General features: G+C 42.2%; 1 protein-coding gene across 8 annotated transcripts in view; it reads right to left on the bottom strand.

The window, feature by feature from the left end:
• ZNF280D (zinc finger protein 280D) overlaps positions 1–26328 on the bottom strand; it is an 80923-nt gene that overhangs the window by 46288 nt on the left and 8307 nt on the right. For 7 of the 8 annotated variants that reach the window (XM_073303780.2, XM_073303781.2, XM_073303774.2 and 4 more), the window contains one exon: positions 25447–25598. In XM_073303780.2, the coding sequence (XP_073159881.2) occupies positions 25447–25591 (145 nt within the window). In that variant the 5' untranslated portion in view covers positions 25592–25598. Of the gene's footprint in view, positions 1–25446; positions 25599–26328 lie in introns of those variants that run through there. The other variant, XM_073303779.2, reaches the window with a different exon arrangement.

Below are 26328 nucleotides of genomic sequence, written 5' to 3'. Positions count from 1 at the left end.
TTAGGCTGTACAAGGAACAAGATGGAGAGTACTACCAAAATATATACCATTATACAAATAAACGGCATACTCTCACCCTGTATACGGTTCAGTTATAGTCACTGCAACTCAAAGTTTGGAGCGGAAATAGAGGGGGTACAAAAACAAGCACTAAAAATTATGAATATGGAAAAAATATTATGAAGAGATTGGAATGATTGGAATCTTTTACCTTAGAGAGTAGATGAATAAAAGGGGGAAATGATAGGAGTATAAAAATAATGAATGGTATAGAGAAGCTAGATCAGGAACTTCTATTCAATCTCACTTGTAACATAAAGCGACATTGAAAGGTGGCAAATTCAAAACAAAAAAGAACACTTACACAAAATGCACAAGTAGTGTAAGTTAGTTTCACCATCAAGATATTGAGGCAAAGAATTTAGCAGGATTTATAAAAGATTAGATGTTTATATAACTAACAAGAATATACAGAAGTTAAAACAAAAAAATATTAACTATTAACTTCAGGGCATAAGCCAACCTCTAACTATTGGTAGTTAAAAGAAGCTTTTCCTGGGTGAAAATTATTCCTCAGCTGCCTACTGCAGAGTTTCTTCCTCTGAAACAACTGGTACTGCTTACTATTTGAGATAGGTTACTAGACTAGATGGACCTCTGGTCTGTTTCAGTATAGTAATCCATAAATTTATCATACCAGTACTCCTCTGGATGACATTACCTAAGGCAGGCAGGCAGGCAGAAACCACTTGCTAAAAGAGGATATATAGGCTTCCCCTGCCCACAAAACTAGCACAGCTCACTATATAAGCACCGTTTGGGAAAAGGTTAAGGAGGGGGAAAAAATGGTAATTTACTTACAATGTAACTGTTCTTTGAGACATGGTTCATAGGCGTATTCCATTCAGGAAACTATGAGCTTCTCCTCATTTTACTGAGCAATCCCCCGTAAGAAGCATCTGCCACATCGAGTGCCAACTGCACTGAGGTCTTGGCCACCAAGTGGCTTCTGCCAAGAAAGCCCGTAACTCCTCCCTTACATCTCCAGGCAGCTTGTCAGTGAACTTAGACATTGCATCCCAGTTTACAAAATCATGTTTTGCTAACAATTCCTGCTGGTTTCCTATGCATATTTGGAGAAAGGAAGCAGCAGATTCATTTGGCTATAATGTAGCCATGGTGGCATGTAAAATAGACTTCGATCTTGAATGGTCCCTTGCATGTCTTCTTTCTTCAGCAAGTGTCCATATGGAAAGGTTTAGCCTTCTTAAATCCCTCAAAATTGCATTTTCCAACCACATTCTTGGTGCTCTACTTTCTTCAACCACAGCTCCATAAAAATTCTGTAAAAGCATACCTGCTTCTGTACTTTGGACGTTACCTCATCCCACTGCAGCCATCTTGTTCTCAAAAAGGTGCAAAACTACAACTTGCTAGGATCATCTAAATACTTCCTCATTTGTGACAAAAGTCAAACCAACAGATCTTGATACATTGTAACTTTTGACACTGAAAACTTATTTCCTCTCCTCCAGTATTTTTAACAGCCATGTTTCTGCTCCACATAACAGAGTTGTCATTACTGGTGTGTTGAACACTTGTATCTTGGGTTGTTACACAGACATCCTGCCGGCCAAAGAGGTTTTTGAAGATGTTGAAATGACGCAGACACAAGACTGATCCTATGTGTAACTCCTTCAGCTATAGGACCTCCTGCTATCAACCAACTACCAAGATAGATAAAACGGTTTACCAATTCAGCATCATTACATGCAGCGTCAGTAGGCCATTCATGTCTGTTTTATCAGAGGTACACACAGCTTTGGTTTTATCATCATTGATCTTAAGTCCCATAGATTCTGCAGTTTTTTGCAGCTCTTCTAGCACCAGCTGTAGTTTGTCAATGGTCTCTCAGGGGGCATGGATCAGCATTCATCTCACACTCCTTGTCAGTACCCGGCCCAAGCCAGGGACACTAATGATCCAACAAGCATACCAAATTCAGTGATGAATCCTGGTCACGTGCCACCTGAGGCAAGTTCCACATACACTAAGAAGAATGGTCTCTGCAAGTAAGACAATATCATCCACATACTTAAGATCCTCCAAAGATTGATCTTTAAATTTCACTTCACCTACTTTGGGCTCAATCCGCTTTGTCATCAGATAGTCTATCAGAACTATAAATAGATGGTACATGTACCCCGTGGGGTACACAGTGGACTTCCAGGGGATACATCAACACATCTAGAGATAGTTGCCTTGTTTTATAACAGGCTATTAAAAAGCACTAGCGAAATCAGAACTAATATTTCATACAGCCAAAATGAAAAAGTAAGTAATTTTTCCAAAATAGTGTCCGATAACACTTTTGTATTTTTATGTCTGATTTTGTAAGCAAGTAGTTTTTAAGTGAGGTGAAACTTCGGGTACACAAGACAAATCAGATCCCTGAAAAGGATACAGTAGTCTGGAAAGAGACTTGAGAACTGCTGCGATAAACTACATAGGTAAGATTATGCGTACTGGGCATATTCTAGAGTCTAATGAAAACCAGTTTATAATACAAATATTGACCCTCACAGAGGTAAATGTATTGCAATACAGTTCTTCCACCAGGCATACTAAGTCCTCAGGCACTCCAGACTCATAGCAGTACCCACAGTGCTGATTCGTGCACCGAATCAAAAGTAAATGCAAAGTCTATAAATGTGGTATTAAACTTCCTTTTGTTTCTGTAATCATGTTTTCATTAACATTCTGCACAGTGTATATATATATATATATATATAAGACAGATTTTAGATCAGCCTGTACAGAATCCACACTGGCTGTCTCTCATTTTTGGGCTGAGACAGTATTTCAGTTAGTTCAGTAGTATAATCAAACATTTTCTCTGGGACTAAGAGCAGTGTTATTCCCTTATAGTTTGAGCAAACTGATCCCTCTCCTTTTTGCGGGATGATGCAGCCCCTCTTCTAATCTTCTGGAATATGACTGGTTTCCCAAACTTTTAAGACAGTTTTATGAAACTAGTAACCTAAACCCAGGCCACCACTTTTTAGGAGTTCTAATGAAATATTGTCAAGACCAGTTGGTTCACCATTTGGTAAATGTTTGACCATATGCATCACTTCCGCAAGTGTCAATTTCCTGTTTTCTGATGGGTTCTCTTTTGGATTAAGCTAAGTTCACATCTTTGTGGGGATCTGTTCATTAAAATCACAAAAGTGCTAACACCAATGCTTAAGTTGTGCATCAATATCTTGGAAGTATTCTCTGGAGAGAGGAGGAATAATTTTTTCTCCTAAGTCAAGTCTCTTGGATTTTCTCTTTGGGAATTGATTTGAATCTCCCTTGATGCAACCTCTCATTGACAGCACTGACCATGAAGGAGTTTGAGGCAGAGTGGGAACAAAAGTACCCGAAGCCTTGCATTGGAACATGATATAATGTGTCTGTATGCTTAGCGATTGGTGCCAAGGAGGCTGGTATGTGCCATAAGGTATTTTCCGGTTCCAAAAGAGCCCCATTCAGAAGGAGGGCTACCCTCCCAGGGGCTGCCACCTGAAAAATGGCCAAAACCTATCCTGAAGGACAACCCATTACTCTCACAGATCTTGGGAGACAGGCCAGTCCTTGCTTACAGACAGCCCCCCCAACCTGAAGCAAATACTCACCAGCAACCACACACCACACAACAGAACCACTAACCCAGGAACCTATCCTTGCAACAAAGCCCATTGCCAACTCTGTCCACATATCTACTCAGGGGACACCATCATAGGGCCTAATCACATCAGCCACACTATCAGAGGTTCGTTCATCTGCGCATCCGCCAATGTGATATATGTCATCATGTTCCAGCAATGCCCCTCTGCCATGTACATTGGTCAAACTGGACAGTCTCTACGTAAAAGAATCAATGGACACAAATCAGACATCAAGAATTATAACATTCAAAAACCAGTTGGAGAACACTTCAATCTCTTTGGTCACCCACTTACAGACCTAAAAGTGGCAATTCATCAACAAAAAAACTTCAAAAACAGACTCCAACGAGAGACTGCTGAATTGGAATTAATTTGGAAACTGGATACAATTAACTTAGGCTTGAATAAAGACTGGGAGTGGATGGGTCATTACACAAAGTAAAACTATTTCCTCATGTTTATTTCACACTCCCCCCCCACTGTTCCTCAGACGTTCTTGTCAACTGCTAGAAATGGCCCACCTTGATTATCACCACAAAAGGTTCCGCCCCCCCCCCCCCCCCCTGCTCTCCTGCTGGTAATAGCTCACCTTACCTGATCGCTCTTGTTACAGCGTGTATGGTAACACCCATTGTTTCATGTACTCTGTGTATATAAAATCTCCCCACTGTATTTTACATTGCATGTATCCGATGAAGTGAGCTGTGGCTCACGAAAGCTTATGCTCAAATAAATTTGTTAGTCTCTAAGGTGTCACAAATACTCCTTTTCTTTTTGCCGATACAGACTAACATGGCTGCTACTCTGAAACTTCTCTTGGACAAGCTCAGCTTGTATGCTCAACACTGCAGCCATCCTCTTTGATAGGTCCTGATAAGATTGAAAATCCTCTGGAACAGGGGAGGAGGAATCTGAAGTCATTGGAGTCCTCTGGAAAGGACAACAAGTTAACCAAGACCAGTGGGTCCTCTTGCGATACAACTGGTTCCTCAGTATCTGCACATGCTGCCAAAGTAAGTGGCTCCCCATGGTGTTTAGCAAAACAATCTGGTGAGCTTCCTCTCCAGCATGCAGATAACTGAAACCTGGAAAACCGTTATAGTGGCTCTTTAGGAATCCTTAGGTTGTGAAGAAGGGTGTAAGTCACAGGTGTGGTTGTAGTAACTTCAATGGAACAAAAGGGGCCCAAAGAGTCAAAGGTTAACATGACTCGAACTGTGCAAAATTAAACACTGTTCAATAAGGTTCAGGGTTTGGTATAGAGACCTAAGCAGTGCTTAGTACCATGGCAAACACACCATTAAAAATACTTTTAACATTTTATTAAAAGCACAGAAAAGGACAATATTTAAAGCATTTGAAATGTACAGTAGTAAATACGGTTTTCATTTTAACAACAGTCATTGTTTCCCTTAAGTGGAGGGTCTTTTAGAAGGGAAAAAAAAAAAAGCCACCTTGTTCTACAATCTCTTGGATGGTATTAAAGATGGTAATAACTGTCCTTTTTGAGGAAAAGTGAAGAAATTAGCCGAGATTGGCTGGCGCTGTTGTTGTTAAAGTCAAACACCTTTTCCTAGAAGACAAAACAAGACAAAATACAAAAAGGGGAGAGAAAGTATAGCAAAGATAGAAAAAACAGCTTCTGTCTCTGATGTTGGCTTTTATTTGCAACCTCACTGCTGGAAAAAAACAGTGAGAGTACATGATCTTATTAGCCACTCTGAGACCTGGAAAACTTGTGACAGCATCGGGCAGTTTAGGGCACTGCCTTTCTAGTCACAGACTTACAGCAATGTTGTAAAATATACAACCTTGGCTGGCTAAGCCAAAAACTCTTATTAAACAGAAGGAAAGAGGAGAAAGAGAAGTGAAGACATAAGGTGAGGAAGGAAAAGGACACATCAGGCGAAGAGAGGAGAGAAAGTGTCACATTCCAGATGGTGGTTGGGATTCAGTCGGAGCTAGTAGCAGAGGAGATGTTATCTGCATCCCTTTTCTCTGGCCTGGTCAGGACATCTCCCAGAATCAGGATGAAAAAGGTCCTTGGGTCCCAGGAGATGGTGAGGGTAGCAGCCATGATCGTGAAGCTCGGTCCTGAAGCCAAATTTTCTCCCAAAGTCTCTTAAGGACCCCAAGAAGGAGTAGAAAGTGGAATAGCCCATCCCCTCCTTATTTTGTCCACCGATTAGGCCTAATATCCTGACATACCAATTTTGGTTCATTTATTTCTGGTTCCACACTTTGTTTAATAAGCATGATCTTAACACAATTCTTGAGTTATGTCAAAAGACCTTTTGTTTGGACTAATTCAGTCTCTCTCTCACACACACACACACACACACACACCCCTTTTCTTACCAAAGACTTGTGGTTACAGCTTATTGTGACATTTTATTAACTTACAATCACTTTTTACAGATGAACCCACAATTAAGGCAAATCTGTAGGCCCAGTTACAACCAGGCCCAATTATTTACAGCAGCCAATAGGAAGTAGGTCAAGATGAGCTATCTTTGCTGTATGAACAGTCCCATTCTTGATACAATGCTCTCCTTCAGTAGGTGGTCTAGAAGGCTTGATAGACTGACCAAACCTCAGAGGGAACAGTGACATGGAGGAAGACTCCAAACCCAACTGCAAGGAGCTATCTGAATAGTCAGCAGAAACTGGGGGTGCCAATCCTAAAGAGGCTACTAGGCACCTTTATTTATCTGTGGCCCATTGGAAAGAAGTCAATATCAGTGCTGATGCCAGCATAGTAGTCAATAGTGCAAACAAGCCCCAAGATGTGAAGAGAATCACATGGAGTCTTCGTATGAGGAAAGACCTTGCTGCTGCTGCTGCTGAAGTGCAAGTTGTGGCTGATGCCCAGTCTGAGGGCTACCCCAGTATTAAACCCAAGTGAGAAGATACATGCTTGTGCAGAGGCTGAAAAGCATACCAGTACTGACATGGTGTGCATCAATGCCTATCACATCTTCGCTGTTTCTCTTAGTATCAACACTGACACCACTAACAGCCTCTGTTCTGAAGCCATGGACCCAGACGGACCACCACGAGCAGGAGGCACATCCACTGCCAAGGACTCCTAGCACCACAGGAGAGTTTGGGATGGAGAGTCAAAGCAAATCCTTTACTACCTCATAAGCTTGCAGGTCCGTTGGTACCAATGGGGCCAGAGCAGTATCTGTTGGTACCAGATTCAACAGCTGTCCCACAGGACAGTACCAGAATCAATGGTACAGTACCTATACGTTCCCATCATGGTACCAGGGAGACAAGGGTCGACAACTTGGCTCTATCCTGAGTTCCTGAGAAGCAGGGGTGATTTTCCAAGTCCTCCTTCGAAGAAGAAGAAGAAGAGTAGTCCTTCAATCTGGAGTGGCTCTGGTCTGTTTTATGGATCCTCTTTCAGAGTGGCCCCGGAGAGGAAGACTAATCCCTCTCTCTCTCTGATAAGAAGAGTCTGAGTATAGCAGTTTGTCAACGACCACTGCAGCCTCTGTAGCACCCCGAGAGACAGGGTGATCCATCGACGACCAGAAGACTGAGGCAGATCCTGTGCCATGAGGTGTTGCTTGAGGCGCAGCGCTCTAGAAATCTGCATTCTTTACCTGAAAGAAAGGCAAATTCTGCACATCTTTTTAATGTGTCCCGCACCAAGGCCAAAAAGCAGCACATGTGGGGGTCACTATTCAGAACAGACACCTCACATGAGAGGCAGTACTTGCATCAAAAACTAACCACTGACTAAAAACAATCAAAACAGTAAAGAAAACTAGCTATTGGCAGGAACTAACACCTAATATTTAACAGGATTACCCAGACCAAAAAAAAAAAAAAGTGAGGTAAACTGCATGGGGAACTCATACTCAGGCACAGGTGGTGAGAAGGCACTGGAGAGATCAGGGTGGTGTCAATCTTATATAATTTCAGAAGGAGCCAGGGTGCAGAGCACAAGCTCCTCCCCGATAGATACTGCTACAGAAAATTCTCTGACTCCAGCACACCAGGTGCACAAACATCTTAGTAGAATACACATATACAACTGCTTGAAGAACAGTTTCTATGTTTAGATTCTTCTTTACTTATTTGTTAACCATGCTGAGATTAAGTAGCAGTATGGTAGGGCATGTTATCCTACAGTGCCTTAGGAGTAAAGGAAAGCCAAGAATTACATGGCTCAGCCACAAAATCATTCAATACAAACCCAGCCAGAAAAAATAATGTGCATAAAAAGGTATTTATACCTCTAGGTTACTGATATGAAAGTTAATATTTCTAAGTGTTCAAATACTGTAAGTTGGAAACTGACATACAACATGTTTCCGAATGTATTTGCTCCCAGCTTTTAAAGAAAGAAATCACTGAACTGGTAGAAATCACTGGTTAAGTATCTGCAACCAGAATCTGTTGAAGTGCTAAACCAGCTTTTGATACGATTAGCCTCTTTACCAGGTGCAAAGGAATATTTTCTTCATTTCAGTTTATTCTACTAGTTCAGATCAATGTTCAAAATTCATTCAAAGTTAAGAAACCAATTAAAAGCTCACCACACAGGGAAGCTTGTTTTTCTCTTCAATCTATGAATAAAAACTAGATGTGGAAGCCTGAGACCTACTAGTTCTAAAATGTTGAAGGACACAGCGACTAGAAATGATCAGTTCAATTCACTAACTACAGGTACTTCCTTTGTTTAGTAAATCAGTTAGTTTTAAAGGCAAAACAAGTTTTGATAAACCTTTTCTCTTATGTTTCCAGCACATTTAAAGTAGTTTTATTTAATTTAAAAAATGTTTGTGTATTTTAATTGAATCAGAATTTCCATCCAGAGAGCCTGACACATATCACAAGTAAAAAAATTAAATCATAAATAAGACATGCATCACCATTTTCTAAAATAAATGTAAAAATTAAGAAATAATGAATAAATATGGAGCTATATAAATGTGTACAGACATAGCGTATCCTCCTGGTTATCAAAAAGAAGCATCAAATTTACTGTAAATGTTATATCTAGTTGCAAGTCAAAATGTGTTAATGGTTACCAACCAATGAGAATAAACCTTTTTCTTTAGCAAAATAACTAAAAAGTACAAATACAAACAATTAAAATTGATTTAAATCAAGCTTTCCTGTTTGTTTACTTAAATCATTATTATTTTTTTTTTTTTAAAAATCAGTGATCTAAATTGCTTTGATTTAAATCAGTTTACCCTGGCGGTGAAACTGTAAACTATCTAATAAGAAATCATGTAGGATAATTAATGTATTATAATATACAAGCATACAAAACTGAGTTAAGATTGCATATTCCAGGTTAACTTTAGCATTTCTTACACATTTCCTAAACATTACTAATATGTTATATTTAAATAGTTAATTTTATTATGCTGATGAAAGCACCTGCCAAACATGAACAAGTGTTAGCCGCAACCCATCTTACAAAAAAAATATCTGAAGTACAGAGAAGTTAAGTGATATGGCCTATGTTCCAAAGCAAAATGTCAGATCCAGAAACTGAAACCAGATTTTTTGGTTCACAGTCTCACAGGCCAAGGTCTAACCAGCAGCTACCTAAGTACCTAGCAGGTTATTCATGCAAACTCTTTCAATTTGCCTCTGCTGTAAGAGGGACCAGAGGAGACGCCATACCTGATCAGAGCAGTAGATCATATATTCCAGTATCTTGTCTCAGATTATGGCCAGTACCAGATGGTTCAAAAGAAGGTACAAGAAACCCCATAGTGAATAAGTATGACTCAACATACTCCTAGATGGTTTTTTTCTTAACTTTAGCCAATTAAAGCCTGGTTTATTCCCTAAATTATAAGAGTTTATAGCACTTACAAAAAGAACACACTTATTTAACTACAGTAACTGTGTAATATTCTTATTTTCAATATAAGTGCATTATACTTTAGAAAGAAAAATAAACCCTACTATCATAGCACTTCACTTTGGTGTCCTGGCTAACAAGTTCCACAGGTTAATTGTACATTACTACATAATTCAGAGTTTACTTTCATCAGTTTCTCATTTGTCATGTTTCAATTTCACTGAAAGCGTCCATGTACTTATGAGTAAGCAGGCGGGCCCAATTTCCCTTCTATATAGTTCACTTTTTATTCCTCTTTTTTGTCCCCTTTTACCTCACCATGCTCTAAACCAGCGTGGGGAAGCTTTTTTCTATCAGGGGCCGCTAATAAAAATCAGTCGTGGGCCAGTCGTGGGGGGAGGGGTGTGTGTGCAGAGGCTCATGGCTCCCCTCCCCTCCCCCCCAGTGGGGCGAGCCAGCACTCATGGCTCAGAAATGAGGGGTTCAGGATGTGAGAAGGGGCTCCAGGCTGGGGTGCGGGAGGGGTTGAGGATTCCAGCTGGGGGTGAGGCCTCGGAGTGGGGCTGGGTATGAGGGGTTTGGGGTGCAGGAGAGGACTCTGGGCTAGAGCTAAGGGAATTGGAGCGTGGGATGGGGTTCTGATCTGGGGCAGGGGGTTCAGGGTGCGGGCTCCGGCCAGGCAGCGCTTATCTCAGGCGGCTCCCTGTCAGCGGTGCAGCAGGGCTAAGGCAGGCTCGCTGCCTGCCCTGGCTCCGCACTGCTCCCAGAAGCAGTCGCCATGTCCGACCCCTAGGCGGAAGGGCCAGATAGCTCTGTGCAGCACCGCCCCTGCAGGTCCCATTGTCCGGGAATCACAGCCAATGGGAGCTGCAGAGCCGGCACCGGCGCACAGAGCTTCCCTGATCACCCCTCCGCCTAGAAGCCACAGGGTCATGCCGGTCGCTTCCAAGAGCTGCACGGAGCCAACTGGACTTTTAACGGCCTAACAACCCCCGCTTTCCCCCGCACTGAGGTGAGCCAGCACTCGGGGCTCCAGCCCCACAGGGGGCGCCGAGACTTAGGGCTTCCAACCCATGGCACAGAGACTAGCCACAGGCTGGATTAAATGGGCTGGATCTGGCCCGCAGGATGTAGGTTCCCCACCCCTGGTCCTTCTTCAGAAGGAAGCATTTCAGTGTATTTAGTTGCTTTTTTCCCTGGACCTCTTCTACTTCTGCTAGATTTTTTTAAATAGAATTAACAGAACTCAATACAGTACTCCAAGTGAGCATATACAAATGATTCATGCAATGGCTTTATAAAATATTTTCAGTATTACAGTCTATCCCATTCCTTATGCCTCCTAACATTTTGTTCGCTTTTATGGCCCCTTGTGCACAATTAGCAGAGGTTTTCATTTACCAGTCCTCAATGATTCCAAGTAGTCATTTGTTTTTCAAAGCATATTTAGAATTAACCAAGTAAAAGTAATTCAAATCATCTCCTCCAATGTGCAGTACTTTGGGTTTGTCAACAATTAATGTAATCAGCCCTACTAGGCCCATTCACGTAGCTTAGTCAGGTCTTTCTGAAGTTCCTGAGCCTTCTCTAGAATTGACAAAACATAATAATTTAGTTTAAAGGAAAAAAATCCTCATTTGCATGCTCTTTACCTGCTTGGTGCTGTACTCGGAAGCTACTGGACTGGAGCACGAGATACCCGCACATAATCCAGGGATTTGAGTCCTTCCGAAAGTTTAGCCACCACAAGGGCAAGTTGTCTGTGACCAGGGGTAAGGGACTATTCAGCAGATAATACCTGAGGAAATCTACTGCCCACTTGATAGCCAGAGCTTCCTTTTGATATATAATTGAATATGTTCTTTCCCTGGGGAACAACTTCCTGCTTAAAATATAGGATTGGGTGCTATTCTCCCTCAAAGTCCTGGACAGCACCACTGAAAGACTGATGTCAGATGCATCTGTATACAGAATAAACTGCCGGGTGAAGTTGGTGAGTACAGGCATCAAGCCCAGCCATGCCATCAGGTTATTATAAAAGCATCATCACACTGGTAATCTCAAAGGACACTGTTGGTACCTGTCTTTTAGCACATCCATTAGGGGAGCTGTGATCAATGCAAAGTTGAGGATGAACTGGCATAATGTCCCACCAGGCCTAGGAAGCAACATATGTGTCTCTTAGTCCAAGGCATGGGGGCATGAGTTCAGCTTGTGGATACTAACAGGTTTCACAAAGCTTATTCCTACCCCCTATCCCATAAGTCGTTTCTGCCATGGCCAACTTACACTTTGCAGGGTTAGCTGTGAGACCAAGCCTCCTGTAGGGATGTCAGTACTGCCCGTAGGTGCCATATGTGGTCTGCCCCCATATAGCTATATATGACAATGTTGCCAAAGTAAGCCTCAGCATATTGCTGGTGGGATCTGAGGATTCCATTCAAAGGCACTGGACAGTCGCTGTCACTCCTTGCAGAGCGAACAACATAGTTTTAAAATGGAAATAGCCAAATGGGAACAGGAGGGGTGTGGTCTTCTACTGAGAGGATGGAGATTGGAAATCAGTCAGCAGCCCTTTGTAAGGTCAATCATAGTGAGATACTGCACTGGGCCCAACCACTCAGAGTTCATCCACCCTTGGCACTGGAGAGGCATCAAACTTTGTGATGGACTTGAGCTTGTGAACATCCCTACAAAAAAGGACCATGCCATCTACTTTCGGGTTCAGGACTATAGGGCTTCTCCAGACGCTCTTAGACTCCTCAATGACCCCCATCCTCAGCACTGCCTGCACCGCTTCACGTATTGTGTCCCACACATCCTTTTTGGTAAAGGTCAGAGAATTCTTCCTAACGAGTTGCCATTGTGCTCTTTCCAGATGATGTTGTATCATGTGTGTGCTTCACAAACTTGTGAAGAATATCTGAGCAAAGTCTCTGATTACTTGCATCAAACAGGATCTTCTGATTTGGCAAAGCCACTATCAGCAGTATGCTTAAACACCACCCAAGGATGTTCCCCCTTGGAGTACATCTCAGCTCTAAAGCACTGCCGATGCATCTCTTTGCTGATGCCAAGGTAATCTAAAATAGCGGTGTTCACATGATTAAAGGTCACTGAGAGGCCAGCACCTCCTTCTCAAAATGGTGAGGAGTGCTTCCAGATCATCATGTGGGCCCATCTTAGTTAACTTCACCGACATGGGTGGCAGAGGTCCTTTTGGTGAACTGGTCCCTATGAGGCCTCCCTCGGATGTTCTTGCTGCTGGGAAATAATCTCTTTCAACAGCTGCTGCTGCTGCACTGCTTGGGCCTGTTTCTGGATTGTCCACTACTACTACATTTACTGCTGGAATTGCTGCTGCTGGTTGGCCTGCTGTTGTTGCCACTCCCACCATCCACTTACACCAGTGTTCAGGGTTCATCTTGTCTGAAGTACATATCGGCTGAGGCCACCTCTCGAGGGGCTGGTGAGGAACCTGTTTCTGCTTCATTGCCTTTTAATAGGCATAGAGCTTCATAGCTGTATCCTCCACCAATTGTGCTCAACTGGCCCTGGCGTTAGTGTCTGAATCTTTTGCCCCTGGGTCCCTTATGGTAGCCCCCGCTACTGGGCAATCTTACAGTTCTTGGCAGGAGTTCAGGTCACTTTCAGGTCTCTTCAGAGCCCAATTTAAAATTGCAAAAAGGCTACTATTCTGGGGTGTATTAATAGGAATGTCGTATGTAAGACACAGGTGGTAACTGTCCCACTCTACTTGGCACTAGTGAGTGCCAACTGCGTGCCACACTTTCGGAAAGATGCGGAGAAACTTCAGAGTCCAGACGAGAACAACAAAAATGATCAAAAGTTTAGAAAGCCTCACCTCTGAAGAAAAGTTAAAAAAACTGGGCTTGAGAAAAGAAGACTGAGGGGAACCTGGTCTTTATATATGTTAATGGCTCCTATGAAGAGGACAGTGATTAATTATTTTCCATGTCCACTGAACGTCAGACAAGTAATGGGCTTAAGCTGCACCAAAGGACATTTTGGATAGATATTTGGAAAAACTTTCTAACTGTAAGGGAGGTTGTGGAATACCCAATATTGGAGAATTTTAAAAACAGGCTGGACAACCAATTCTCAGGGATGGTCTAGGTTTACTTGGTCCTGCCTCATTGCAGGGGGCTGAATCTGATGACCTCTGAAGGTCCTTTCCAGATCTACATTTCTACAATTCTATGATCTTTAATAAGACCCTATGTTGTCCTAAAGCATCCAGAAAATGCTCTTGCTTAATAACTACAGCTATTTACATCAAATGGGACTACTCACATGAATAAAGACTGCTTTTAGGAGTAAGAGTTGCAGGATCAGGCCTTATGTTTGCAAATAAATGCTCGTGCAGACCTGTTGGCAAATCTTGTTATCTAAACATCAACATGAATTCCACTCTGGAATTCAAACTAAGGAATTGTGAAATGCTAGAAGAATCCATTCTGGCAGTTGCAGTTCACAAAGCATATTTTCACCTTCAGGCATTTTGGTATAAACATTTGGTTCATATTCTGTATGTCTGAAACATTTAATGGCTTGCACATAAGACATATCACTAAAAAGAATATAGATTCAAAATGAATAGTTTAAAAAAGGAAAACAAATTCCATGGAGGCCTATGACTGAATCCACCTCATCAATCTACAGCTTGTAATTTCAACATGGACTTTTAATTTGTATTTTACTTCAACTAATCACTATCAAAACTTTATTTTTACAGTGTTGTAGCAAGCAAGTTTAATAAACTACATTTTATCTAAGAAATGTAAGTAGAATATTGTTTTTAGCTAACAGCAGCAGCCTACAATTATATCATATAAGACTGTTATTGTGTCACATATCAAACTAAGCAGCACAGGGGCTGGTCAGTAATAGGATGAGCTGTAGGAAACTGTACAGGTAACTCAATAAATGGTACTCTTCCTTTCCAGACAAAGCTGAACTAATGCTGTTGTATAGCAAAAGGGAGGAATTTACTGTGGGAGATGCTATTTCAGGTAGCATCTCCTCTTCTACTCTCTCAGACTTCCCCTGCCACTTTGTACATTAGATGCATTAACCACTGTATTCTGGACAAACCCAATGTTTAAAGTGTGGATATGTACTCCAAAAATACAAGTCCATACAAAAGTTTCCTGCAGTTTCCCTAGTTGCCTCTCAATGATTCTACATCAAATTTGCTCAGTTTACAAGTGAAGAGGGATAAACACAATTGTGTTCATTCTGATGTGCTTAACACAACAGTAATCAAGATTCTGAACATTGAAACCTTCTTATTGTGCTGATAATGAACAAAACACAGAATGGTCCCTTGAAATGTGCATTAACTACTTATGCTAAGCAATCTGTTCCACCTTGTATTTAGCTGTGACACTCTGAGTATGTTTACCAGACTTGAAGATCTCTGTGTAAGCTCAAAAGCTTGTCCCTCTCATCAACAGAAGCTGATTCAAGAAGAGATATTACCTCACCCATCTTGTCTCTCTAATATGCCAGAGAAGAATCTCATTCACTCTCCCATAGCTATGTTCACTCTATTTGGCAGAGTAATTGTGTATTACCGACGCAGCCAGTCCATGGAGCAACAAGGGGGACAGAGTGTGGGAAGAATTGGATAAAGGCAGACACTATACGTCCATGCCTTGGATCCCAGTTCCTGGAGCGGAGTCTGGTTACATCAGAATTTCAGATTTCATTTAAAAGAAAGTATAGGCTTTATGAGATCAAAGAAAATCTTGAAGACACAACCCAAGTACAAGCAATGCAAAGAATTCTGCCTTACTCTGCACACAGCCTGAAAGAATAGTTTTGTGGTGTGAAATACCCAGTGCATCTCAATGAGTTGTAATTCCAAAATCCACTGTTGTTGGAGGTTCCACCAATGTATCAACCCAACAGAGGACCCTGTGCATGGCAGAAGGAGAAGAGTACAGTGGTCCCAGTCCATCCACCCAAGCAGATACATGGATATAGAGGGCCCTCTCTGCTGCCAATACTGCCTCTTTGCAAGGAGATGGGAAACCTGCTCCTAAATCTCCTGCTCCCAGTGGGAGAGTTTCCCTGCTGTTGCTCCAAGGAAACAGAAAAGGGCCCCATGCCACTGCCTCTCTGGAAGAGGAGACAGACTTCCCACTGCTATCATTCCAAGTGTGGGGTACGAGCTCAGGATTTGAGCCACAGCAACCGTCACAGAGAACACCATGTCATGGTGTGCTTCGGGTCACAGATTGACTTAATCCAGGCCCAAGTACAGAGCCAGAAACTTCTCCATTATAACCTGATTCTTCCAGTGATTTGCTGTATCACCTTGGGTAAGTCACTTAACGAATTCACTCTCTCTCTTTCCCTCTCTGTGAGCTGGGAATTAACGTTGACCTACTTCACAGAAGTGACAGAGGATTGTTTAGTGTTTATACCGCACATACAACATGTACATTTCTTAATATTTTTATCTTTAAAAGAGAAATGGAAAGACAACAGTGAAATTGTCAATGAAAATTATTTTTTCCAAAGTTATAAATAAGAACTTTTCACTTAAAGAAAGCCCACACACTTATTAAGGAATGCCACTTCCTCACACTTATAGATAAGTTATGTCCTAATACTCATTTTGTTTCCCTAGACTCGTATGATCACTTTTTCAACATTATCAGATAGGAATATAGTCATTTGGGCTTGATCCAAAGTTCGGTGAAAAGAATGGGAAAGTGAAGTGAATGTTTCCATTGACTTCCGGGGGGGGAGGGGTCAGGCCCCTCATTCAGTTACATCTGGAAACAGTGTGCCTACAAAATAAGCAAAAAGAAAAGGAGTACTTGTGGCACCTTAGAGACTAACCAATTTATTTGAGCATGAGCTTTTGTGAGCTACAGCTCACTTCATCGGATGCATGCCGTGAAAACTGCAGCAGACTTTATTTACACACAAAGCATGAAAAAATACCTCCTCCCACCCCACTGTCCTGCTGGTAATAGCTTATCTAAAGTGATCATCAGGTGGGCCATTTCCAGCACACCACTAGCCGTCACCTTCAGCCCCCAACTAAAACCCCTCCAACGCATTATTAAGGATCTACAACCTATCCTAAAGGATGACCCAACACTCTCACAAATCTTGGGAGACAGGCCAGTCCTTGCCTACAGACAGCCCCGCAACCTGAAGCAAATACTCACCAACAACCACATACCACACAACAGAACCACTAACCCAGGAACTTATCCTTGCAACAAAGCCCGTTGCCAATTGTGCCCACATATCTATTCAGGGGACACCATCACAGGGCCTAATAACATCAGCCACACTATCAGAGGCTCGTTCACCTGCACATCCACCAATGTGATATATGCCATCATGTGCCAGCAATGCCCCTCTGCCATGTACATTGGTCAAACTGGACAGTCTCTACGTAAAAGAATAAATGGACACAAATCAGATGTCAAGAATTATAACATTCATAAACCAGTCGGAGAACACTTCAATCTCTCTGGTCACGCAATCACAGACATGAAGGTCGCTATCTTAAAACAAAAAAACTTCAAATCCAGACTCCAGCGAGAAACTGCTGAATTGGAATTCATTTGCAAATTGGATACTATTAATTTAGGCTTAAATAGAGACTGGGAGTGGCTAAGTCATTATGCAAGGTAGCCTATTTCCTCTTGTTTTTTCCTACCCCCCCCCCCCCCCAGATGTTCTGGTTTAACTTGGATTTAAACTTGGAGAGTGGTCAGTTTGGATGAGCTATTACCAGCAGGAGAGTGAGTTTGTGTGTGTATGGGGGTGGGGGGGATGTGAGAAAACCTGGATTTGTGCTGGAAATGGCCCACCTTAATTATGCACATTGTAGGGAGAATGGTCACTTTGGATGAGCTATTACCAGCAGGATAGTGAGTTTGTGTGTGTGGTTTTTGGGAGGGGGGTGAGAGAACCTGGATTTGTGCAGGAAATGGCCCAACTTTATTATCATGCACATTGTGTAAAGAGTTGTCACTTTGGATGGGCTATCACCAGCAGGAGAGTGAATTTGTGTGGGGGGGTGGAGGGTGAGAAAACCTGGATTTGTGCTGGAAATGGCCCACCTGATGATCACTTTAGATAAGCTATTACCAGCAGGACAGTGGGGTGGGAGGAGGTATTTTTTCATATTCTCTGTGTATAAATAAAGTCTGCTGCAGTTTCCACGGCATGCATCCGATGAAGTGAGCTGTAGCTCACGAAAGCTCATGCTCAAATAAATTGGTTAGTCTCTAAGGTGCCACAAGTACTCCTTTTCTTTTTGTGAATACAGACTAACACGGCTGTTACTCTGAAACCTACAAAATAAGCAGTATTCCATGTTTTCAGTTTTTACCGATTTTCATTGATAAATTACTTGTTCTTTTATTAAAGTTCAGTTTTTACTGATTTACACCCCTTTAATAATCCACTCAGTATTTTTTCAGGTACTTATTTTTGTTAACCACTAAAGCTTCACGTGACTGTTGTATTCTGCAGCTCTGAGATTAAAGCAATTCCACAGTGTAAAACACAGAACACACACACACGATGGAGGTCAGAAAATCAAACAATGTTAATATTGTGCTGTGACTGGCTCACAAGGAGACACTGCCCGCCTATTTCTTTGTGTCACTTTAGTGTGGCACTGAATTTAAACGATCAATCCTCCACAGATAAAGATAGTTAATGCCCCTTATCCACCCGGTTACCTCCTGTAGTGCTAATCTCCTTACGGGTTTGGATGGACCAGCCTGGGTTCTTCTGGATCCCCACACAGCCATTCCCCCCTTTCTGTGGCTGGCTCCAGACTACCTCCAAAATGGCTTTTCCTCCTTCCTAGGCTCTTAGGGGAGGGCATCTCATTCCAGGAGCTTTCACCAGTGCTTTAATGAAAGAGAGGACACAGCATGATTGTGTCAATGAATTTGTGCATGCTCTTTGTTTTACCAGACCACCACTGTTAATAGCAGAGGAGCCTATTAGTGACTTTGTGAGACATTACTACAGCAGAAAAACCTTTCCTAATGCAGATAAACTCACTTGTAAATATCTGAAAGAAAATGACAACATGTTTGAGATGATGACATGTCTGAGATATACCAACTATCTTGGCAAAATGTAACCACAACTAACACAGATTCTGTTTCCTAGATGGCTAAATTTGCCCAGGAGATTAAACTCAATCATAAACTGGAACTGCTACGTATTATCTGTCCTGCTCATCTGATTAACACTGCACTGTCAGCAGCTACTGCTACAGAAGAAATGAAAGACATGAAATCTTGCATCACTGGATTCAGGGCTGCCTTCAAGCATGCAAACAAGTTCATAGAATCATAGAACCATAGAATATCAGGGCTGGAAGGGACCTCAGGAGGTCATCTAGTCCAATCCCCTGCTCAAAGCAGGACCAATCCCCAACTAAATCATCCCAGCCAGGGCTTTGGCAAGCCTGACCTTAAAAATATCTAAGGAAGGATATTCCACCACTTCCCTAGGTAACGCATTCCAGTGTTTCACCACCCTCTTAGTGAAAAAGTTTTGCCTAATGTCCAACCTAAACCTCCCCCACTGCAACTTGAGACCATTACTCCTTGTTCTGTCCTCTGCTACCACTGAGAACAGTCTAGATCCATCCTCTTTGGAACCCCCTTTCAGGTAGTTGAAAGGAGCTATCAAATCCCTCCTCATTCTTCTCTTCCGCAGACTAAACAATCCCAGTTCCCTCAACCTCTCCTCATAAGTCATGTGTTCCAGTCCCCTAATCATTTTTGTTGCCCTCTGCTGGACTCTTTCCAATTTTTCCACATCCTTCTTGTAGTGTGGGGCCCAAAATTGGACACACTACTCCAGATGAGGCCTCACCAATGTTGAATAGAGGGGAACGATCACGTCCCTCGATCTGCTGGCAATGCCCCTACATATACATCCCAAAATGCCATTGGCTTTCTTGGCAACAAGGGCACACTGTTGACTCATATCCAGCTTCTCGTCCACTGTAACCCCTACGTCCTTTTCTGCAGAACTGCTGCCGAGCCATTCGGTCCCTAGCCTGTAGCGGTGCATGGGATTCTTCCGTCCTAAGTGCAGGACTCTGTGCTTGTCCTTGTTGAACCTCATCAGATTTCTTTTGGCCCAATCCTCTAATTTGTCTTGGGCACTCTGTATCCTATCCCTACCCTCCAGCATATCTACCACTCCTCCCAGTTTAGTGTCATCTGCAAACTTGCTGAGGGTGCAATCCAGACCATCCTCCAGATCATTAATGAAGATATTGAACAAAACCGGCCCCAGGACTGACCCTTGGGGCACTCCGCTTGATACCGGCTGCCAACTAGACATGGAGCCATTGATCACTACCCGTTGAGCCCGACAATCTAGCCAGCTTTCTATCCACCTTATAGTCCATTCATCCAGCCCATACTTCTTTAACTTGCTGGCAAGAATACTGTGGGAGACCGTGTCAAAAGCTTTGCTAAAATCAAGGAACAACACGTCCACCGCTTTCCCGTCATCCACAGAGCCAGTTATCCCATCATAGAAGGCAATTGGATTAGATAGGCATGACTTGCCCTTGCTGTATCCATGCTGACTGTTCCCAATCACTTTCCTCTCCTCTAAGTGCTTCAGAATTGATTCCTTGAGGACCTGCTCCGTGATTTTTCCAGGGACTGAGGTGGGGCTGACTGGCCTGTAGTTCCCAGGATCCTCCTTCTTCTCTTTTTTAAAGATGGGCACTACATTAGCTTTTTTCCAGTCGTCCGGGACCTCCCCCCGATCGCCATGAGTTTTCAAAGATAATGGCCAATGGCTCCGCAATCACATCCATCAACTCCTTTAGCACTCTCGGATGCAGCGCATCCGGCCCCATGGACTTGTGCTCGTCCAGCTTTTCTAAATAGTCCCGAACCACTTCTTTCTCCACACAGGGCTGGTCACCTCCTCCTCATGCTGAGCTGCCCAGTACAGTAGTCTGGGAGCTGACCTTGTTCGTGAAGACAGAGGCAAAAAAAGCATTGAGTACATTAGCTTTTTCCACATCCTCTGTCACTAGGTTGCCTCCCTCTTTCAGTAAGGGGCCCACACATTCCTTGACTTTCTTCTGGTTGCTAACATACTTGAAGAAATCCTTCTTGTTACTCTTAACTTCTCTTGCTAGCTGCAACTCCAAGTGTGATTTGGCCTTCCTGATTTCACTCCTGCATGCCCGAGCAATATTTTTATACTCTTCCCTGGTCATTTGTCCAATCTTCCACTTCTTGTAAGCTTCTTTTTTGTGTTTAAGATCAGCAAGGATTTCACTGTTAAGTCAAGCTGGTCGCCTGCCATATTTACTATTCTTTCTACACATCAGAATGGTTTGTTCCTGTAACCTCAATAAGGATTCTTTAAAATACAGCCAGCTCTGGATTTGTGCTGGAAATGTCCCACCTGTTGATCACTTTAGATAAGCTATTACCAGCAGGACAGTGGGGTGGGAGGAGGTATTGTTTCATGATTTCTGTGTGTATATAAAGTCTGCTGCAGTTTCCACGGTAAACATCTGATGAAGTGAGCTGTAGCTCACGAAAGCTCATGCTCAAATAAATTGGTTAGTCTCTAAGGTGCCACAAGTACTCCTTTTCTTTTTCCCCCTCATGTTATTCTCCCACGGGATCCTGCCATCAGTTCCCTGAGGGAGTCAGTCAGTCTGCTTTTCTGAAGTCCAGGGTCCGTATTCTGCTGCTCTCCCTTCTTCCTTGTGTCAGGATCCTGAACTCGACCATCTCAAGGTCACTGCCTGCCAGGTTCCCATCCACTTTTGCTTCCCCTACTAATTCTTCCTGGTTTGTGAGTAGCAGGTCAAGAAGAGCTCTTCCCCAAGTTGGTTCCTCCAGCACTTGCACCAGGAAATTGTCCCCTACTCTTTCCAAAAAACTTCCTGGATTGTCTGTGCACCGCTGTATTGATCTCCCGGCAGATATCATGGTGATTGAAGTTTCCCATGAGAACCAGGGCCTGCGATCTAGTAACTTTTGTGAGCTGCCAGAAGAAAGCCTCATCCACCTGGTCCGGTGGTCTATAGCAGACTCCCACCATGACATCACCCTTGTTGCTCACACTTCTAAACCTAATCCAGAGATTCTGAGGTTTTTCTGCAGTTTCATACCGGAGCTCTGAGCAGTCATACTGCTCTCTTACATACAATGCAACTCCCCCACCTTTTTTGCCCTGCCTGTCCTTCCTGAACAGTTTATATCCATCCATGACAGTTCTCCAGTCATGTGAGTTATCCCACCAAGTCTCTGTTATTCCAATCACATCATAATTCCTTGACTGTGCCAGGACTTCCAGTTCTCCCTGCTTGTTTCCCAGGCTTCTTGCATTTGTGTATAGGCACTTGAGATAACTCACTGATCGTCCCTCTTTCTCAGTATGAGGCAGAAGCCCTGCCCTCTCGCGTGCTCCTGCTCGTGCTTCCTCCCGGTATCCCACTTACCTCAGGGCTTTGGTCTCCTTCCCCCGGTGAACCTAGTTTAAAGCCCTCCTCACTAGGTTAGCTGCCTGCTTGCGAAGATGCTCTTCCCTCTCTTCATTAGGTGGAGCCCATCTCTGCCTAGCACTCCTCCTTCTTGGAACACCATCCCATGGGCAAGGAATCCAAAGCCTTCTCTCCGACACCACCTGCATAGCCATTCGTTGACTTCCACAATTCAACGGTCTCTACCCAGGCCTTTTCCTTCCACGGGGAGGATGGAGGAAAGACCTCTTGCACCTCAAACTCCTTTATCCTTCTTCCCAGAGCCACGTAGTCTGCAGTGATCCGCTCATGGTCATTCTTGGCAGTATCATTGGTGCCCACGTGGAGAGGCAGGAAGGGGTAGCGATCCGAGGGCTTGATGAGTCTCGGCAGTTTCTCCGTCACATCATGAATCCTAGCTCCTTGAAATTGAAGGCTTTGTTTTACACAGTGCATGCAGAGCTAACTACTGATAACCTACCCATTGTGCCACATCAGTGGATGAACTTATATTTCGCTGCCTGTCGTGCAGATAACAGGTGGACTGTGCTAATGCATCTCCTAGATCATCCTCAGTTTGTTGGTTCTAAAAGGAGAAACTCTGAAGAGACTGGCAAATAACTAAAATGACCGCCAGATTCTACACACCATTGTTGAAAACCTAGAATCACTGCGTGACACACAGAAAACACTGGAGTTCTCTCCAACTACTGCCAACACGTTTGCCAATACAGATGTTTACTGGATCCTGATAACCAAAATATCAGCTGAACTGAGTATAAAAGTTGCAGGAGAAACATGGCAAAAAAAACCCCAAAACAGTTGTTTCTGGAAATCCTTCCCACCCCAGAACACGAGAGAACCAAAAAAAAAAAAAAAAAAAAAGAGTTCAAAACCTTCTACACAACTCTCAGTGAGAAACAGGAGACAACCATGTCCCATAATCAGAATCCAAAAGTATTTGGTGCCAAAGATTGTTTTTGGAAAGTCATCCAGATGTTGCATCCCTTCCTCAAGGTGAATTTTGCAGCAGACTATGACCGTTATGCCAGAGTGTTTCAACCATTTGCCACTAAAGATGAAATTTCAAATCTGAACGGGGAATTTAATAATTATATGAACTTGCCTAACCCAGACAATGCAAAACTGGATGTGCTGGCTTTTTGAAACAGTCATAAAGACACCCTTCCCAACTCCAGCCAAGTGGCACAGCAAGCTCTGAGTGTACCCCCCAGATCTTTTGATTCAGCGCACATACTTTCAAAGTCAGACTACCTCCAAGACAGCAAGAGGCTCAACATGAGTGAGGATATTTTGAAGAAAATTATGCGAGCATACGCAAACCAGGATTTCTGGGAAAAACTGCTAGCTCTGAGAGAGACAAAACAGACTTTTGCACATTATAAAAAGGTTTCAATTAAACTGTAGTAAAATGTGTACATTACAAAAAGTTTGTTTTTCTTTTTTTCCCCCCTGATTTTTCCCCAATTTCTAACTTTTAACCCAATTTCAATGTCTGGAAAATAAACACTGAACAATTCCCAGATTTTTTTAAAAATAAAAACTGAAAATGTGAAACACTAAAAATAAGTTAGCTCGCTGAATTATTTTTTCCAGTCCTATATACTACTGCCATTTTATGCCAAATGTGTATATTCTATATTAACACCATCTACACGTAAAATACACAAAAAGAAAAGGAGTACTTGTGGCACCTTAGAGACTAACCAATTTATTTGAGCATAAGCTTTCGTGAGCTACAGCTCACTTCATTGGATGCTGTAGCTCACGAAAGCTGATGCTCGAATAAATTGGTTAGTCTCTAAGGTGCCACAAGTACTCCTTTTCTTTTTGCGAATACAGACGAACACGGCTGCTACTCTGAAACCTGTAAAATACACAGTATTCCTACTGAAATGTTGTCCCACATTGACAGATTTGCACAACAACCAGGAAGTCTACACTGCAATGTACAAGGACTAATCAACTCTTCAAAAAAAATACATAGCATCGTATAGAGTATTTTTTTTAAAAAATACATCAGCATAATCCAGCATGCCATGTAACTATTTATCTAAAATGGTCTTTTGAAAGTTTTACTTTAATCCATGTCTTAAAATTATTATAAACATAAATTTAGTCAACTTTTCATTTTTAAAACATTGTTTGGAAGACACAGTTTGTGGAACATTACCCAAATTACATTTTTTGCCAGCATCTTCTAAAAATATCCTTTCCAGTTCAAGCCATCTTTGACACCCCCCAAAGTTATCTCTGCAGATAACTTGATATCCCAGATTCCCAACCAATATAATTTCAAACTTCCAGGAGGATAAACCCTTTAAAAGTATGTATTTTAAATTAGACTACTATCTTAACATCAACTGTAATATACTACCAATGCTTCTTTAATATTCAAAAAGTGTACAGTAGGGATTTTTAAAATACCAAAAGTAGCATTTAAAATACTACTTACGACCCCAAATAAGTAACAGAAAGTGATATAGACACATAGAAGTCAGTACAGAGAGATTTTAGAAGATTACAAATACTTAGATTTTAAAACATAAAATGTAACAAAAATCGTTTTCTCTTTTACTTACCTGCCAAGGCCCAAGTACAGGACAAACATGGAATTCTGACACAGCTGATGGCATCATAATCACCTAACTCATTCCCTGCACTAGGAGAAAACTACAGAACTTGATGAACATGAACTCTTACTTCAACTGAATTAATATCAGATTATTAATAGCAACATCTTTATTTGACACAGGTGCCTTGAAGTGATTCTTTCTGTGTTAACACTCTCCCCTTCCCTGATTAGGTTTTTGGAGACAGGGAAACTGCCTTTCTCTTATCAGAAAAGTGTTCAGCCATTTAGATAGGCTTACACTAGTAGAAAGGCTTCTTTTCAATTAGTTCTTTTTGAAAGGATGGATTACATTAATGTATATTATGTCTGTCTAGGCAGGCGCCAATCTTCACTACAAAGACAACCAGGTTGGAGACTTCAGTTACAATATTACTTCATTCTGTCATGTAAATGGTATCTTAACCAAGCTCCTGAAGTATACTAAAGCCTTCAAACGTCCTTTCTTTAACCTGAGGGACAAAGGGCAGGCAACTGTGTTGTACTTGGGTCCCAGGAGACAGTTGTACTTTTAGTGTATGGTAGATGATCAGGAATTAAATGAATTTAAAACACTGAAGTAATTTACTAGCTCTTTATCTTTACTGACAGTACAAGATCTAGTCTTTTCAAAAGAAAGTAATTTTTTAAATTACTACTTCCATTCTTCATCATACCAAGAATATATATTTAAAAGGTTTGTTTTATAATGTAGAAAATGCTATCTTACATGTACTGGCCGGTTTGGAGCTCGAAATCTCCCCAATGAAGATTGGCTCATCATCATCATCATCATCATCCTCCTCAACTTCTTTCACTCTCTTTTGCCATGGTTCTAGCTCCTCTTCCTCACATTCCATAAACAGTTCTGCCATTTTGGTACTAGATAATAAAAAATAATCACACAAGTGTGTCATGGAAAGTGGGCGGGTGCGGGGAGGAGGGAAGTGGCTAAATAACCCACACCTTTCAATAATAAAATTATTGTGTTTGATGCAAACATGACCACAGAACACTCTTCCAAGTTGTAGCCTTCATACAGAATTAGTCCCCAAATAAGCTCAGTTCAAATTCTTACTTATTGTTAACATTTCTGCAAATTATGAGGCGTCTGATCTTGCTTCCATTGGTATCAGTGGAGTCTGTAGTATTGGGCGCCAGGTACTTAAATATTTTAGGGAAGACCTATTAAAACCCACCTCTGCTCATTCTCCTTGCTTTATCATTCCCTCTGCATCCTCCTCCACTCTTGCAATCATTTTATTCTTTTTATTCCCACACACTTTGCAACATCCAAAACCGAATCCCTCTTTCTATTGTGCCAGAAGTCCAAAAGCTCCTTCAAATTCCTCCTTCAAACCAACTTTTGTTTTGTTTCCTACTACTGACACCCAGTTACAGGGTCAAATCTACACTAGAGCTCTCACTATTGCTTGAAAAGATGCCCTTTGCATTATCATCCCCTTCCTTTAGACTTGCTCTAAGAAAGGCACCATTGTTTTCACCACAGCATCTTGCCATATCTACTTGTGGAGATTTCCCAATGGCAGTGCACCAATTGGAAATTAAGCAAAAGCTCAGTGCAGACCCAGCCATGTTGTCCATTCCTCAC

The sequence above is a fragment of the Lepidochelys kempii genome, chromosome 10 (genome assembly GCF_965140285.1).
Source record: "Lepidochelys kempii isolate rLepKem1 chromosome 10, rLepKem1.hap1, whole genome shotgun sequence".
In the NCBI taxonomy this organism is placed as follows: Eukaryota; Metazoa; Chordata; order Testudines; family Cheloniidae; genus Lepidochelys; species Lepidochelys kempii.
The sequence above is the reverse complement of the archived record's forward strand: the minus strand, read 5'-3'. Positions and strand labels throughout refer to the sequence as shown.